The following is a 16,422-nucleotide window of genomic DNA, read 5'->3' on the forward strand; positions in this document are numbered from 1 at the left end:
AGCTGAACTCCCGCTCTTAAAACAAGTTGTGCCGCGGGGACTTTTACAAACATACAAAAGAATAATAATAAATCAGTTCAGAAACAAATATTTAGAAATCAAACTCAAAACCTGCACATAATATTATAAAACCTGCAATTGTAACCGGCATATACATAATCAGCTTTACAACCACTGTTACGGATGTGAAATGTCGTCATTATCGCCGAAATCCTTCTCAGAATTAACAGTCAACGCGTTAGTATCACCGCTACTTCTGAGCCTGCAATTAGATCAAGATAATGCATTCTCTGTGTCTTTGTTTACCTAGTTACGTGCATACACTATGTACTCTCTCAAACGTTGATTATCCTCTACCTACTACAGCTGCGCTCTATAGATATAAAATACAATATAGATACAATTCACAGAATGTATTTTCCGTTCTATCAAGCGTGAAACTACACTGAACTCGATAGGAAAGGATAGTTTCAATTCCGGTATTGAGCAAAAAAGGAATACTGAGTCATTTATTTGTTGGTAAAAAGTATACAAGAGTTCTCCACTGATCATTGTAAGTATACTGAAAACAATGGCAACTACAAAAAAAAACTTTATTAATACGGTCTTTAAATAAATTAAAGTTTGTTTTTTTAATGTTATTTATTTTTGTCGTTATACAAAGTTAAGTTTAGCAAATTCACCTTGGGAATTGAACATTATTAGCAAAACTATTTTAACGTTCTGGAACCAGCTCCCTCACCTCATGTATTAATTATAACTCTGTAAGTTATTAAATTATTCAACCACACCTCGGCTAAAACACTAGTTATATAAAATTCAATTACCGCTAAGTTACGCGTACATACATATATCGGACAAATAAAATGTTTTGTTTCAATTTAACGAGCTTCAAAATATTTTTAGAGTAAGAAAGAATTCCTTTACCATGCTCTCAATAGCGATTCTATATCCGCTAAAGTGGGTATACGTATAATGAATATTATAACAGATTTGACGATACGATGTGCTTAAATGTCCCGTCTGCAGTTTGCGATGTAGCGGTAGATTTAACGTGCATGTTTTTGTAACGTCATCGACCGAGAGAGCGAAAATATTTACTGTATGAATATAATATTGCCATATGTGCATACAATTCATGAATGACATAAAAACTGGAAGGACAAAGAGAGCTTAACACTGAACAAAGCAACATCGTAGCAAATCAACTTTGAGACAATCTCGTTGCCGTATACATTCTAAAGTAGCAAATGTCTCCGTCAAAACTAAACCAAAACAGAACTCCCGCATTTTTATCTTATTACGATTCCATACTACACTTCTCTGTTCTTAGTCACGGCAACGTAGTACACATCTTTTAAAACAGCCAGTAACAGCATCTGTATAATGCAATTTCTGTTTATTATTCGTGTTTTTAAAGAAATTTATTGCGTAAATATTGATGCCAGTTGTTTATTTACGCTTGCAGAATACTGAAAAGTACCAATAAATTTTAAGTGAATCAGAAAGTAAAATTAAAATGTGGTTTGTATTTACACACGACTGGTAGGTGCCTATAGCTAGAACGTATCTCTTAGCTCTTTTATTTTAGAACTATAGTGGATATCTAGGCTATTGCAAAATTACACAAAAAAGTTACTTCTATGAGATTTTCGAATAGGAACATCTCTAAATCTACTCTGTAAAAGTTCTACCACGCTTTAGAGCAGATTTACCTAAATCTTGGTAGAAGTATATACTGTATACATACAGTGTATACTTTATTGCCTTAATCTCGATTAATCAGGGGGAAACTACACTAAGCGGCAAACTAGTACTTAGCTCTTCAATTCATCTGAGTTGATCTTTATACTTCTATTTTATTTATTTGTTTTAGGCAATCCCCGCAACAAATGTGCCCTACAGCCTGGCCACAGTTTGATGGACTGGATCCGACTCGGCAACTCTGGGAAGGACCTCACTGGCGTTGGCGGGAGAATACGACCGGTATCACCTGGCGAGCTGGCCACGCACAATACCCTTAGTAAGTTTTGTATAAAGACTTGTTTATATTGGTGATTAAAGTAGTAGGTAATAATTCTGGATAAATTAGCCTATACATAAAATCCGTTCGTCACGAGAAGTAGGCAGACACCAAAGAACTTGGTACGTTCTCTACATAACCCTTTTAATAATTTTCTCTACCTATTTAAGAATACTACTATTATTATTTAAAAACCTTGAGTAAACTGTTGTTGTTTAAGTAAGTTTACTATACTGAGAGCATTACGATAAACTAGAACAGTCGTTGTTGTCTCATCTTGCCGAAATGATACCGTTTACTAAATAAGTTACTATATTGAGAGGGTGAGTAACAGGTTACGTCTTTGTACTAATAACATCATACTTCGATCGTCGATTCGGCGCCGATTACCAATATTCCCCAAACGTTGTCTTTGTGCCAACATATCAGCTTCATACGATAACGACGCAATACCCAATCTAATATAATGAGAGTATTATTCACTCGTCCCATGAGTATTCTCAAAGATGAAGATCCCAAAATACGAAACGTCCCAATGGAATAAAACGCTATCCGACTTCTCATAACATGTAACACAAAAGATTGCCCGGGGAATACGTGCAAAGTTTATATTTGAATATAACGAGTTACTGTAACATAGGATACTTTAACTTAATGTTTCAGATGACGCCTGGTTAGCGATCCGGGGCCGCGTCTACAACATAACACATTACTTGCCCTACCATCCCGGAGGTGAGCTTATAACGCTTAGAGTTATAGACAAAGTTACCACATTCTCCATACTAAAGTACCCTTTTATCCCAGGGCCGGAGGAGCTTATGCGCGGCGCCGGCATCGACGCGACCCAACTATTCGACAAAGTACATCCATGGGTCAACTACGACTCTCTTTTAGCAAAGTGTCTCGTAGGACCTCTCCGATGTGAACTGCCTGATGCAGAAGAACTCTTCGACACCTCAACTCCATCACCTAAATCAGATCGCCTCAGAGAACCGTCTAAAGCACAGGAATTAGTTAGAAAATCTATGGAAAACTTAGCAAATTGCATCACACCAGTTAGAAAGAAAATAACTAAGAATGAAGAAACTATAAAACCGTGTAGTAAAATCATGCAGAGCTTAGTGCAATCTAGTGATTTGCCTGTGTCGATAAGTCGGAGAGCTGCTTCGAGTCCGGTGAAGAAAGCGGACAAGAGTCCGGATTCTCCTGTACCATTACGCTACGACTGGATACAAACGTCGACAAAACTCACAATATCTGTGTACACGGGCCACCTCGCCAATCCGGGAGGATGTGCACGGATTACCGAGGGATTTCTCTTGATTGAGGTAGCAACCAACGGGTGGCTGCGGACGCTCAAATTGAAACCTGAAGCGAAATTAAAAGAACCTTTACAGTTACGTGTGTTCGCCGAGAGTGGGAAAATAGAGGTGAGCGTTGAAATCAATATTGTCGATGTAATTTTAGATCTGTACTTCTATAAATAACATACCATTGTATTCCTTCGTTTATATTCCTATTAGAGGTTTTGTTTGTGTGTGGGTGTACCATTTGTGAAAACAATATTTACAATTGTTCTACGTTACGTAAAAAGCTTTACAACATTTTCGATTATTATGTTCATACACGATGTCATTTGCGATGTATCTCAAATGTATAATTCTTAAAGGTGACAGCGCAAAAAGCAGAACAAGGCGTGTGGAAGGGTTCCGGCGAGTTCACTCTCGGCACCACAAGTCGGGTGTCCTCACCTCGTTCAACTGAGTGCCGAGTGATGAAAGTGGGCAAGGTGTCGCACGACACGTCTCTACTGTCGGTGTGTCCTAGAGCAGGACCCGTGGTCGTACCTCTTGGTCATCATGTTCGTGTGCACAAAAGAATCGATGGTGAGTAACCATAGTTTAAATAACTTTTTTTATAAAACCATTGCGCTGACTCATATCTGCTGAAAGAACTTTAAAAACTGTATGTATTAAAAGTGCAACTTTACTGTAGAATTATAAATACCGCAAACTCCAATTCGGTGAAATAAAACCACAAGCCACAGCAATTTGCTACGCCTTAAAGCAAATAGTGAAATGAATTTCCAGTAAATGTACAATTTTCTCACCTGCCAACTTCATTACGCGGTCATCTTTATTGAACAAATTGCTCTATTTCTCGCGAAATTAAAACGTTGCGCTTACAAAATAGACGGCAAGCTGTTACCACTAACTAGATGGTACATATTTCATCCATGACCCGTATAACTGTTCTCTAGAGAAAAAAACCAAAGTTCGGCTGCTGATTAATTAAATGAGTTCTCGTACTTAATATCGTTGAGAGCTAATCTCTCAACTAGACCGTAATATTTCGTGCTAACGACGAAGATGAAATTAACTAAGTGTAATATAACGTAATTTAAACTTTTGCACGATAAATAGATAATGGATATGTATCTTCTTGCTAGATTTACAACTAATTAGATTTAAAACTAAGAACCAAAAAAATAATTAATTATACTAAGTAATAAAATATATGTACATAGATGTATAGTCGAAATATATTATGGACCCTCTGGAAATTTACTCCTTTAAAAGCTTAAAGAAACCCAAAAAGAAACTACCTTCCAGCAGGCATCATACATTCTTTACTGAAATAAGTATATCGTTTACCTCCTATCAGCACTGTGTAGAACTCAGTATAGAATGTTAGCCACATTTTTTTCCAATATAAAGTGAACATTCAAATCCTATATCGTAACTTTTCGAAATATATTATCATATCCATATAGCGTGGAAAGCCTCATTGAAATGTAGGCATCGAATCTTCCGTGTTTCTACCTAACATACTTACCCACTTACAGAAATATACTCGAGAAAGGGAAAAATCTCATTTTGTTGGAACCAAAGTAAGAAATATGTTGAAATATTTACATAAACACAACATTGTTATTCTCAACTATTCACTATGATAGGCACCTGTCTCTTGTGTTCAGTCAAAAGATATTTTACGAATTCTTTCTATGAAAATCTCTAATCTCTGAATTTGCTTTTATTACATAATATATCGGATTGTAGTTAGATTAGTTTTTATCTAAGTATATAATTTGTATAAAGAAAAATGTTGTCACTTATTGTGAAAGCATAACAGAAAAAGTGCTAGTGTCTGTTTGAGTTTTCAAAGTTAGCATTTAGCGTAACTTTTGTAATATATTTTCTGTCAGTTTTGTATGACCTAACTTTTAGCCAGAACATTTCTTGAATCTTCCGACTATTTGCTGAGATAAAATAGCTCATATCCTGCTAATATTATAATTATGCGAAAGTTTGTGAGTATGTATGTATGGATGTTTATTTGTTACTCTTTGACGCAAATACTATTGAATCGATTACGATGAAATTTGGTATGTAGGTAGCTGAAGACACAGAATAACACACAGGTTACTTTTTATCCCGGAGTTCCCGAGGGATCGGGATTTACACGGGAAGGGTTTCCACGCGGACGAAGTCGCGGGCGGCCTCTAGTCTAATAATAATAAAGAACCCACCATGCTTCTTCGACTTATTGTGTTTTAGGTTCCGAATGCGTTCGTTCCTACACACCAGTCGGCGAAGGCTGGAGTCCGACAGATTCCAGCGACGTCTACTCTGGGCTAAGACTGGCTATAAAACGCTACGACAGTGGCGCCCTCTCGCCACACCTCACCGCACTCAAGATGGGCGATCTCATTACCCTGTCTGGACCGTACGGCAACTTCCAATTGCAAAAGGTAAATTAAATTATGATTAAAATGTTTCAAGTGTCCTCTAAATTGCTAGAAGCACCGAAGCTCTCAGCAGTTTTTGAGCTTCAATTTATGAGGATAATGGTTATGAAATATTATTAAGTCTCAAATAGTAATAATATTTCACTTGTAATCCTATCAAGTACTGTGTATCTAATATAATTATCAAGCGATGCGAGAGTTTCGTTGCGTTGCGACGCGACGGTGGTTTTTTCATAACCTTTCGTTAAATACATATCTGTACGCAAATTTTTCCAATAAAATTAACCGTCGGGACTTTTTCCTTTCCAGTCGGCCAAAATCAACAAATGATTATAACGGCATTATTTAGATATAATTGTTTGTTCCAGTTGAAATGTGTGAAGACGTTGTATTTGATCGCGGCCGGCACAGGCATCACGCCAATGCTCGGACTCATGAAGTTTATGTTGGCGAGGTCAAACCCCAGGTGGTAAGCATCGTTTATGCACTTTTCAGTCAACAACGATCCAAAAATAACATTTTGACTTTATGCAATTACCTACTGACTTGCTTTGGAAAAATAAGGATGGATCGTATTTCAGAGTAATTAATGAAAATGTCCATAAGGTATTTTAACTTTTGATAAGCCCATTTAAACAACAAACATAAAATGTTGTTACTTATGTGGAAATGAAACCGAAGACATAGACTAAATATGTAAAGGCACGTTAATCAGTGAAGATCAGAGTAGAGCATCTTTCGATACTGATTAACGTGGCTCTGCGTAATTATATCGAACAAATCGACCTAATCGTAATTTGTAGTCTATTTCTAAATCACCAGATACGGTTACTATTCCACGAATTGCCATTTGCCATTGCCACACAGATTTGCGTGAATCGAGTTTACTGACTCCTAAATTATTTACCTAAATATTTACATGGCAGGCAGACGATACGGCGCATTTGTACACTACGTCTGCTTTCCCAAAATAAATAAATTGGTTTACACAAACATTACCAACATTTGTGTTTTCTAATAAATTTTATTCGTTCTGAATCCGCGTACATATTTTGTAATGTACAGGACACTCGTAATATGAAATCAATTACCGTAATTTGCTGTAAAATATAATTATTTGTTTCAAAATTAATTTCTTCGCATTTGTTTCAGTGAACGGACACATTTATTATTTTTCAACAAAACTGAAGAAGACATTTTATTCCTTGAAAATTACGACGAAATGGCGAAAGAGGATGATAGGTATGTTTATTATACACATCAAAATTGATATTTTAGTAAAAAAAGAACAAATAACATTTCTCTAATTTCAATAATATTATCTTTTTACTTACAGACTTAAAGTCACACATATTTTATCTGAAGCCAGCTCATCGTGGACAGGTCACAAAGGTCGTATCAGTTCCGAACTGATCACAGAAACGCTAGGAAACATCAAGTGTATTGACGAATGCACACATTTCGCTTGTCTGTGTGGCCCTACAGAGTTCACTTACGCCGGTCTCGACTTACTAAAAAAACATGGGATGAAAGAAAACTGCGTACACGCTTTTATGGGTTAACTGTAAAAATGTAAATAGACTAGTCCATTTAATGTTCGTTCAATTATAGTAATTCCGTTTTTTGGAATATCACGTCACAAGGTCAATGCACTTTGCTATTGAGGTCCCTACGAAGAAAGTAATAGCTATGGTGTTTCTTTGCTTTTCGACGTCCTCAGTAGCAACGTGCTTTAAGCCATTACCACCCTATATGTATTTATTTATAAAATAGAAGACATAAAACTACTTAATACAATTTTTCTAAATGTTTTGGGATCTGCACATCCAATGCTTGATGTTGATAACGCAATTCGGTTGATATTAAATTGTTTTATCAAACAAGTCAGCGTTTGTTTGTGGAGATCTCAAGTGATTAAGCAATATTTTTATTTTGTATTGTACAGTGTAACTGCCCACAAATAGTCGAAAATTTTAATATTAGATCCATTTTATTAATCGTTATTTTGGATCTATGAATGTATTAAAAAATCCTTTTAACTGAAGAGTGAGAAATAAATTTATATTAAATAATAAATTATAGGTGTAAAAGCCGATAAAATCTTTATGTAGAATATGAAAAGAGTTTTGGCCAAATCTAGATGCACTAAAACAGGTTTTAAACACTAAATCGATGTGTAATTTCAATAGATTTTAAAACAAAGTGTGATAAATTAGCTTTTTTAGATACGTCTAACATTATTTTAGTAATTTGTGATTAGATATTTGTGATTGAGTAGATTAGCTCAATGTACAGAAAGACAAAAGTATTAGTCATAATTGTATATCCCTGATGGTATTTTAAGTACCTATTCCATCCATTATGCGTATTAGTTGTTCAAATTAAGTTTCAATTTCTTTTCCTTACTGATTTGTATGTGCCTTCACTATCTCTAATTTCATATTCTTTAATAAAAAGACCTACAACACACTAACTTATGTTGACTATGTAATGAGTTTGTATGAAACCTAATTTTATACATTCGTAATGTTTTAAATATTGATATTGATCGCTTAGTGTAAGTACATATGTACTGAAATGATTGATGAATTAAAGCAATAACGTATCTACGAAGATAAAGTGTTTATCGTACTTATACGGACAATTGTAATGACCTTTAGTTCACTTGATTGGCAAAGGCATGAATTAACCTTGTCGCTTGCAAGTGTACAGTCAGCGTCAGAAATATGCCACATTTGCCATAGCACTTTTTGCATGAAAATATCAATTGAATTGTTGCTATTGGTCAACAAACAATACACAGTGAATTGCAAATTACTTTGAAACTAATATACAGTAGATATTTCAGTATTTTATTGGTAAAAATACTTTTAGAAATGTGTCAGGGTATAGTCGTACATATTTTAGACGCTGACAGTAGGTACCTACAACAAGACTTTAAATTGTTATCTACGCGTGGACATTATTTTATTATTTTAATCAGTCCGATTAAATGGCAGAATTAAATGAGATGGCAATGTTAGGTCGTTAGGCAAATTTATAACAGAATTAGTTGCAAATGATGTAATTGACCGATACACAAGTGACCAATTTATTTGGAGTTCGTTGACCCTTCCTGCCAACTGTCTGGACTCTTTATTAATATATAATATTGTTACATATTTTATCAGTTGCTCTGTTCTTATGTATTAATAAATGATGTTAATTTCAAATATTCAGAACTTCTAACACTAATTAGCTAGATAAAAATCCTGCAACAATACTCTTAGCTAAACGAACCTAACTTGATTCAATGAAAAACTAGCGTTAGTTTAAAACATTGATGTCGTTTGAAGATCTTTGACAGACAACATCCAATTAAAATTTCTTGCTTGTTCTTCAAAGCTTGGAGTACGGAGCTCATGTTATCAACTTAACAATCGTTTCTGTAGCGAGATTCTGAACAGTCGGTACTGTCGATAACGAAAGATTGACATTTAGAATGTACTGCCAGAATAATTCCTACGACGCCCGTCAGGGGCGCTGATCAGTTTTTCATACAAAATTTCTCGATGACAAGCCGGTTGTCGGTAGTCGATAGTAATAGAGAATCGAGCTACTGATTGAAATAGGTTGTGAACAGGCAAAAAGCTCTGTAAAAGACGAAACAAAAGATCTTTCGTTCGATCTCAGTTACCAATATTTCAAATTACGATGCTTTAATTTCAGATTATCTTTTCGACTATGGTGTGTCTCGCAAAATATCTCACATTCTAAAACATGATTCATGTTATTTGTAAAATTTCTTTGAAGTCTGTATATAGCAATGTTTCGGACATCATGGTATTATAATTACAGCATATCAAATACAATTTGTAAAGATTGCACCAAATTTTTGTATTTATTTATTTATATGAAGTATTAATTTTCAATTTATGAACGGGTACTACCATTGAATTTGCATTATAGTAATAGTTTAACTAATGTATAGTTATAGGTGTGTGTTAAACATTTTAAAGATTTTAACAAATTATCTTATTTTGTATTTATAATCTTCTATGTATTATCATTTATGCTTTTACTTACATGTATAAGTGAAAGGAGATCGGCAGATTTCGTACAGCTTAAAGTTTGTGTTGTTTCGTAACAGAATTTGTACCACTTATTAAGGGGACTAAGTCACTTATTTTTATTTGGGAGTATTATTTTTAGAAGTCCGGATTAATTAGAAAGTATTTGTTTATTTAAATAAGAATTTTTGGTCTATGGCTTATATTTGTTGACAACTAAAGAAAAAGAAAATCTCATGAGACGTCACTGTTAGTCTGACGTCTACGCATTCGCTAATTTGCTGTTGTTTTGGATTGTGGTTTTGACAGCATCTGAACAATTTAGCGAACTATCGGGGCTTCTTAAAATGGACATAACTTTTACCTCCCAACTTTTAAAAATATAATAATTGTAAAATAAGCTTGTCTATCATATTAGCTACCAATTTAAACAAAAAGTAAACCTAAACATGACATTTTATAAGCTGTACGAATTCTTCATACAAACCTGCCGTTCGCCTTTGTGGATGTTTATAAAGTGCCTACATTCCAGGTGGTGTTTTGTTTTTAGTGTATTGTTGATTTATGGGTTTCTAATAAATAATGTCAAGAGTAACGTCGTTTTATTCAACCCAATGTTTCTTCCATTCGTCAAATCGGGGAAAATAAATAACAACAAGATTTAGAAAGAAACATGACTATAATACAACAAAACAATATAATACACAGTTCTTTTTGAAATAAATGCATTTTACCTTTGACCGAACTTTGCACCGTAATAATAACGCAATCAGAAAAGAAACTTGTGTAGTAGTCATTTAGAATGACTCTCCAATCACATTTTATTAGATTGCCTCCTGCTTTTTATAAACCTCTACACAATAAAAACAAAGGAAACAAATTACAAGCGACTTTTAACCAAAAATGCTGAAAAAATAACATTATGTACCTTGATCTATTTTACGCTACCTTATAAAATATCAATCATAACTTACTTACAAGTAATAGATTTACATACTAGCTATTCAAAACTACTTTTATTCTTTTAATAAACCATTTCAAACAATCAGAGGATCCAGCCAGTATTGAGTCAGCTTAAAGAACAAATTTAATTTTGAATAGCAGTTTTTACACTGTGGAAAATTCGTTGAAATCAACACATAATATTGCTTTTATTAAGGCATTTCCGCGAACGCATTTCTTATCACAGGTAAAACGACATCATAACCAATACTCTGAAACAGTGGCCTCTAATTTCCAATACTCTAAGTCCAAGTCGATAGTCTCATAAGCTTTTTAGAATATAATTAACAGCTAAACAATCATGTACCAAAAATATAATGCCGTACTTTCAGACCGATTCGAACAAATTTTCCATGTGTATATAACTAGGTAACACATAGGACCCAATAAGTTTGTCTTTTACGTGAGTCTCACGTTACTATAGAAAATAAAAGCAAAACCCGAATAAGCTGTAATCTAAGTGAATAACTGAAATATGTGATATGCTATCAATTCGTCTTGTAACAAAAAATATTTTTACAACTTCCATTTGAAGTTATGGATTATTAATAGTATCGGAGTTTTTTCAATACATACATACAACACTCCAATATCACTTTATCAGGGGAACTTACCCTAATAATTTAGGAATTATGTTTTGAGTTGCTTGCACCTCCAGGACCGTGGCTCCAACGACTGTTTGGCCAACACTTTTCAAGGAATCACAAAATCTATGGGTTATTCATAAACGTAACAACTCTGGTACCGAATCACCTCCAACGGGAAATTGGTTCAATTTTCCGTTCCAACTAGCAAGAGAATAAATGCAAACTTGAATAAGTTTAGAGAAGAATTTTGTAAGGAGTAAAAGCTGTTTTTAAAAACCATTTTTGTCACGATTCTTGAAATGTGAAATAACTGCGCTGGAGCTCACGGCATTTTGTACTCATTCATATAATTGAGCATTATAATAATTAAATATATCAAAATACCACCTCATACTATATTATTATATTACACGACGAAGGGATTTACAAATTCAAGGAGACCAAATGGCGACATACAAATGAAAATAGTCAGTCATACCTTTCACAAAAAATTTAAATCATGAGTCTTAATATGAGTACATATATTTTGTCATTTATAATCTGTACACACGAACATCACACAAGAACGAGCTATTATTCTTTACACACGAACTATTATTATTGCAAGTTAAAAATAAAAGGTGCACAGCATTTATTGTATTTGCAACACACAATTAAGGGCTTTTATACACTACAGTTACATTAAGTACAAAATTAGTATTACCCTGTGCACAGGGTGTCCTAATCTCGATAATATATATAATTTATTCATGCCACAATTTGAACTTGCCAAGTATCATAAAATTCGATGTACCTACTTAATACCGAAGTAATATAGCGTAAAGAGTGGTGTGCATAACTGACAAGAATAGACAGTCATACTATGCCATTGAATTAGTTGACTAAATGTCAGTAAGAGCTATTTGTTGTGGTATATTAGTCTGTGCTACAAGGTACTAAGTGGCGTGCACATTTTACATGGCAGTTCTAATGTTGTCATATACTTACATTGGTCATGACCAAGTGGTGTCAAATAAAAATTGACAGCATATCAACCCGTGTACCCAACCCTCAACTTGCAGACAATCTGAACAAACCTTTAGTTAATTTTGCGCAATAATATACCCGCTGACCAAATTTTTAATTTTACATTACCTAAAAAATTGAACACATGATTGAATGACAATTCAAATGGTTTTGTTCACATTGTCTGCAATTTCTCACGTTTGCATGTTAGAATTATATTTGCTCATCGTATTATATACATGTTCCGCTACGGACCGGCCGAATACCGTCAAATACCGTCTACAATGAAAGTTCAGCGACCTTTCACAAGCCCTTCGAGACATAATAACTATGTATATAAGCACAGTGCATTTTATGCATTCACGTCATTGACAAACAACACATCACGGTCCTTGAGGCCGACGTCCAGTAAGTTGCTGGGTCCCCGCGATATCATACGTTTGGGGAAATTGGTCGTGATTTCAAATTCTTCTGGAGACTGTGGGTGACTGAACACGAAGTCATATAAGTCCTGAAACAAAGAAAAGGAATTAAGTTGATGACACAAGATAAAGTTGTTATAAGCCATCATAATACCAATATACCTCTGCTGGTATCTTCTATTAGGGAAATAACAAAAACAAATTTTAATTGCAATAAAAATATAGTAACCTGTGTAGTGTTGGCGTGCGAGAATCGCCTGGTTAGACGTTCCCCGCCGGGCAGGCGGATGAGCAACACCACGGTGCCCGAGCCTGCAGCCGGCTCGGCCGGCAGCCGCGCCGCCATTGCCGCACGCGCCTCTACTATCTGCACAAACATATCACACCATTATTACTAACTAAAAAAATACAGTACCTTTGTCTCTTTGCAATAATATACACGTATACGCAAGTAGACGGGCTTATTTCACGTGCGTACACGTACATATCGCCTGAGATGAAGTGCACTAAAACGATCCTATCTACGTCTCACTAACCCAGTGTGAGGCAGCATTTATTTATTAGTAAATTTCCATTCAATTCAATTTATTTAAAATTAAATTACCTACACTCAGAAGTATAATACTGCATTTATCATTTACCTAATACATGTCATCTCATATTTCAAGGATAAAATGCTACTAGCTGATGACTAACACTGATTAAGGTAAACACATACTAATGTCGTGACTCGGAAAAAAATTGACGCTTTAAAAGAAATACCCTGGCCACTGTCCAGCACAATACATAATCGGGCACTTACGGTTCACTTATTAGACTGTCCATGACTGAACAATTAATCTAGCACTGCTAAATGTCAATGTTCTCTCACCTCCTGCTTATGCCTCTCTTCCTGCGCCTTACGCTGCAGGTCCTCATTCTCCCGCGCCGCCTTGGCCGCTCGGTCGGCGGCGCGGCGACGTTCCTTCTCTTGGTCCGCTGCTAACGATTCCGCGTAGGCTTCATCTTGAGCCGCGCGCAAACGAGCTGTTACCTCTCGCTCAACTCTGCAAACAAAATTTAAATTTTATACAATTAAAAAAGTTACAGCCCATAAAGTGCAAAGGAAATAACTAAATTAATATGAATAATTAACAGCATAGCTACTAATAAACTTTGCTTTTATGAACCAAAAGACATGTGTATCATGAAAAATTTAAATATCGATGTCGAGTTTTACCAAAGCTACATTACATTGACTAATATGTTTAGTTAAGGAACAATGCTTATGCAATGTTTTGTAATAGCTGGTGATGAAAACGGATACAGTCATTGTTTATCTGGTTCATTACATTCAAGGTGAAAGGTTATAGGTCACTTAAACAAATTAAGAAAGTGTTACACTGATTTCACGAAGTACATAGTCGATTTTTTAAATTTTTTGTGGCATAATTTTCAATTTAGTTTTCATTCTAGTAACAATAAAAATATTATTAACATAATAAATTACAAATATTTTAAAAAATACAAAAGCGATAATCTTATACGCAACATTAATGTTAACCCACACTAAAGTGTCATTTGAACTACGTCTTAGTTCTAAATCACTACAGTGACTAGAAGAGTGCTTACCTGTCTGCTCTGGCAGCTGCTAGATGTGGTTCATTATCAGATACGACGCGGCGCAAACGCTGCAGTAACTGCTGCGCGGAGCAAGAGCCCTCGCTCCTCGCCACGACAGTCATGCGGTGGTCACGCACGCACACCACACATAACAGCGGGTACCGCCGCCCACCAACAGACTGGGCGACGCGCCAGCCCTCGGCAGTCTCCACTGAACAGCCCCAGAATAGAGCATGTGTGTTTATGTACTGAATCACTTCTTGGTCTGCAAGGGTTGTTCTGAAATAGTTTTTAATGTATTATTTCCTTGATAAGTATAGAGTGTAATAATAACATGTCAAAACAGCGTTTCTGAAAAAAGATGCTTTTTATCCAACCGCTTTACAACAATATTGAGTTCTGTGCCATTACCAAGCTTACCTGTTTGGTAACAAATTGTTCATGTATCAAACACCATACCTTATGTCTGAATGTGCAACAATGTTTCGACACTATTCAGTCTTACAGCACAGACGCTACAATCACATTATTAAAAGAGTTTTATACCTATTATTGAATAGTGACATAAAATATATAAATATACAAAAACTAGTTAAGAGAATTACCTGCAGAAGTTTTGAGTCTCAGCAGCTGAGTCAGAGTGTAGGTACACAACCAGGAACCATAGTTCATTTTTGGCATCATTAAGGGCCTGTGCATAAGTGCCCTGGTAGAACACTGGGTGTGGGTTGTACCGTGATTGGTAGCTGTTTATGAAACCCATCACATCCCCGAGAGGATCGGTCACCACTGAAAGTGAAATAATAGACTTGAGTCTCACTTGTGAAGTAAACAAGAGGACATCAGCTAGCTAGCTACCTCTATGGAGCAGTCAGTAATATAAGTGACTGCGGAGCAGAAGTCAAGCCAAGTTATTAGCTTGGAGGTCATAATTTATGGATTTTATATACGATTTTAAAAAGGCAAATTTGAGCAGTCTAGAGATTTGGTTTTCTTTTCATTACTTAATAGCTTTTGAATTTCTTATTAGATTCATAAGGAAATTTATAGAATGTTCTAGGTTTCATATAAACAAAAACAAAATGTATAAGTGACAGGTGAACTTTCACTTTCTCTAGACAAATTTAGCAGGATGTTTGATGAAAGTTAAGATAAAATATTAATATGGAAATTGATATTTATCATTACTGCAATAAGTAGTTAAAGTACTTACATCTTCTATCATCATTACGTACGAAACTTAATAGCAAATTTAACACAGATGAAATTGTACTGTAACACATAGATACAACAAGATTGACTACATATCGCAGCAAGCCTCGTACGCCCGCAGGCCCCTCAGGAGCTTCGTCGGTGAAAACTTGCTGAGCTATATGGTCGTGCACCACGGGCGGGGCGCGAGCCTCTGTCGCAAACACTGACGGTCTGCCCTCCCTTATATTTAGCTGCTCCTGGATCGCCACCTACAGAAAATTATTCTTAAGAAAAAATATACGCATCTCTACAATATTAAGTTACGCGGCAACTATTGTCCAATCGTTTAGAAATTGTGTTATTATTGACATAATTAAAAAGTGCCAGTCCATTGTTCAACACCGAGTATGAACGTTATATTTACCTCTAGATCCCACTGGTGCCTCTGCAAAACATCTCTGCATATTGACATATCTTCTATCCCAGTTAAATCTTGAAATTGAAGTATTTTATCGGTTTGTTCCTGGGTTAGACCCATAGCATTATCCTCGAGATCCATTGCCCTAGTTTTGATGTCTTATTATGAATATACTAGAAAAACAACGATGAAAGCTAACGCGTAGTACAAGAGTTCATAGAAATATTCTTATTAATACATACTAACACAAATTTGACAAAAGAAAAGCTGATAAAATGAAAATGTTTTGCCTCAATTTGCTACTCATTGCCTACACGAACGACATATCTGATGTCATGTCATCCGTGAACCAAAGACAAAAAACAGAATTAC

At 35.3% G+C, this 16,422-nt stretch overlaps 2 protein-coding genes across 4 annotated transcripts in view; one reads left to right on the forward strand and one right to left on the reverse strand.

Moving 5' to 3' along the window:
• Nucleotides 1–10,411, forward strand: part of LOC142979347 (cytochrome b5 reductase 4) — an 80,588-nt gene extending 70,177 nt beyond the window's left edge. For all 3 annotated transcript variants that reach the window (XM_076124207.1, XM_076124209.1, XM_076124208.1), the window contains 8 exons: nt 1,877–2,023; nt 2,687–2,755; nt 2,828–3,453; nt 3,693–3,909; nt 5,581–5,774; nt 6,140–6,240; nt 6,924–7,013; nt 7,108–10,411. In XM_076124207.1, coding sequence (XP_075980322.1) covers nt 1,877–2,023; nt 2,687–2,755; nt 2,828–3,453; nt 3,693–3,909; nt 5,581–5,774; nt 6,140–6,240; nt 6,924–7,013; nt 7,108–7,333 — 1,670 coding nt within the window. In that variant the 3' untranslated portion in view covers nt 7,334–10,411. The remainder of the gene's footprint in view (nt 1–1,876; nt 2,024–2,686; nt 2,756–2,827; nt 3,454–3,692; nt 3,910–5,580; nt 5,775–6,139; nt 6,241–6,923; nt 7,014–7,107) is intronic.
• A 69-nt stretch (nt 10,412–10,480) lies between these two features.
• Nucleotides 10,481–16,389, reverse strand: Faf2 (Fas-associated factor 2). Its single transcript, XM_076124156.1, has 7 exons — nt 16,057–16,389; nt 15,652–15,901; nt 15,044–15,227; nt 14,448–14,717; nt 13,708–13,882; nt 13,066–13,203; nt 10,481–12,925 (listed from the first exon to the last, which is right to left on the reverse strand). Exons 1-7 carry the CDS (start codon nt 16,189–16,191, stop codon nt 12,767–12,769), a joined length of 1,311 nt encoding a protein of 436 aa, XP_075980271.1. The 5' UTR covers nt 16,192–16,389; the 3' UTR covers nt 10,481–12,766.
• Between the last annotated feature and the right edge of the window lie 33 nt (nt 16,390–16,422).

Source organism: Anticarsia gemmatalis, chromosome 16 (assembly GCF_050436995.1).
Source record: "Anticarsia gemmatalis isolate Benzon Research Colony breed Stoneville strain chromosome 16, ilAntGemm2 primary, whole genome shotgun sequence".
Taxonomy (NCBI): domain Eukaryota; kingdom Metazoa; phylum Arthropoda; class Insecta; order Lepidoptera; family Erebidae; genus Anticarsia; species Anticarsia gemmatalis.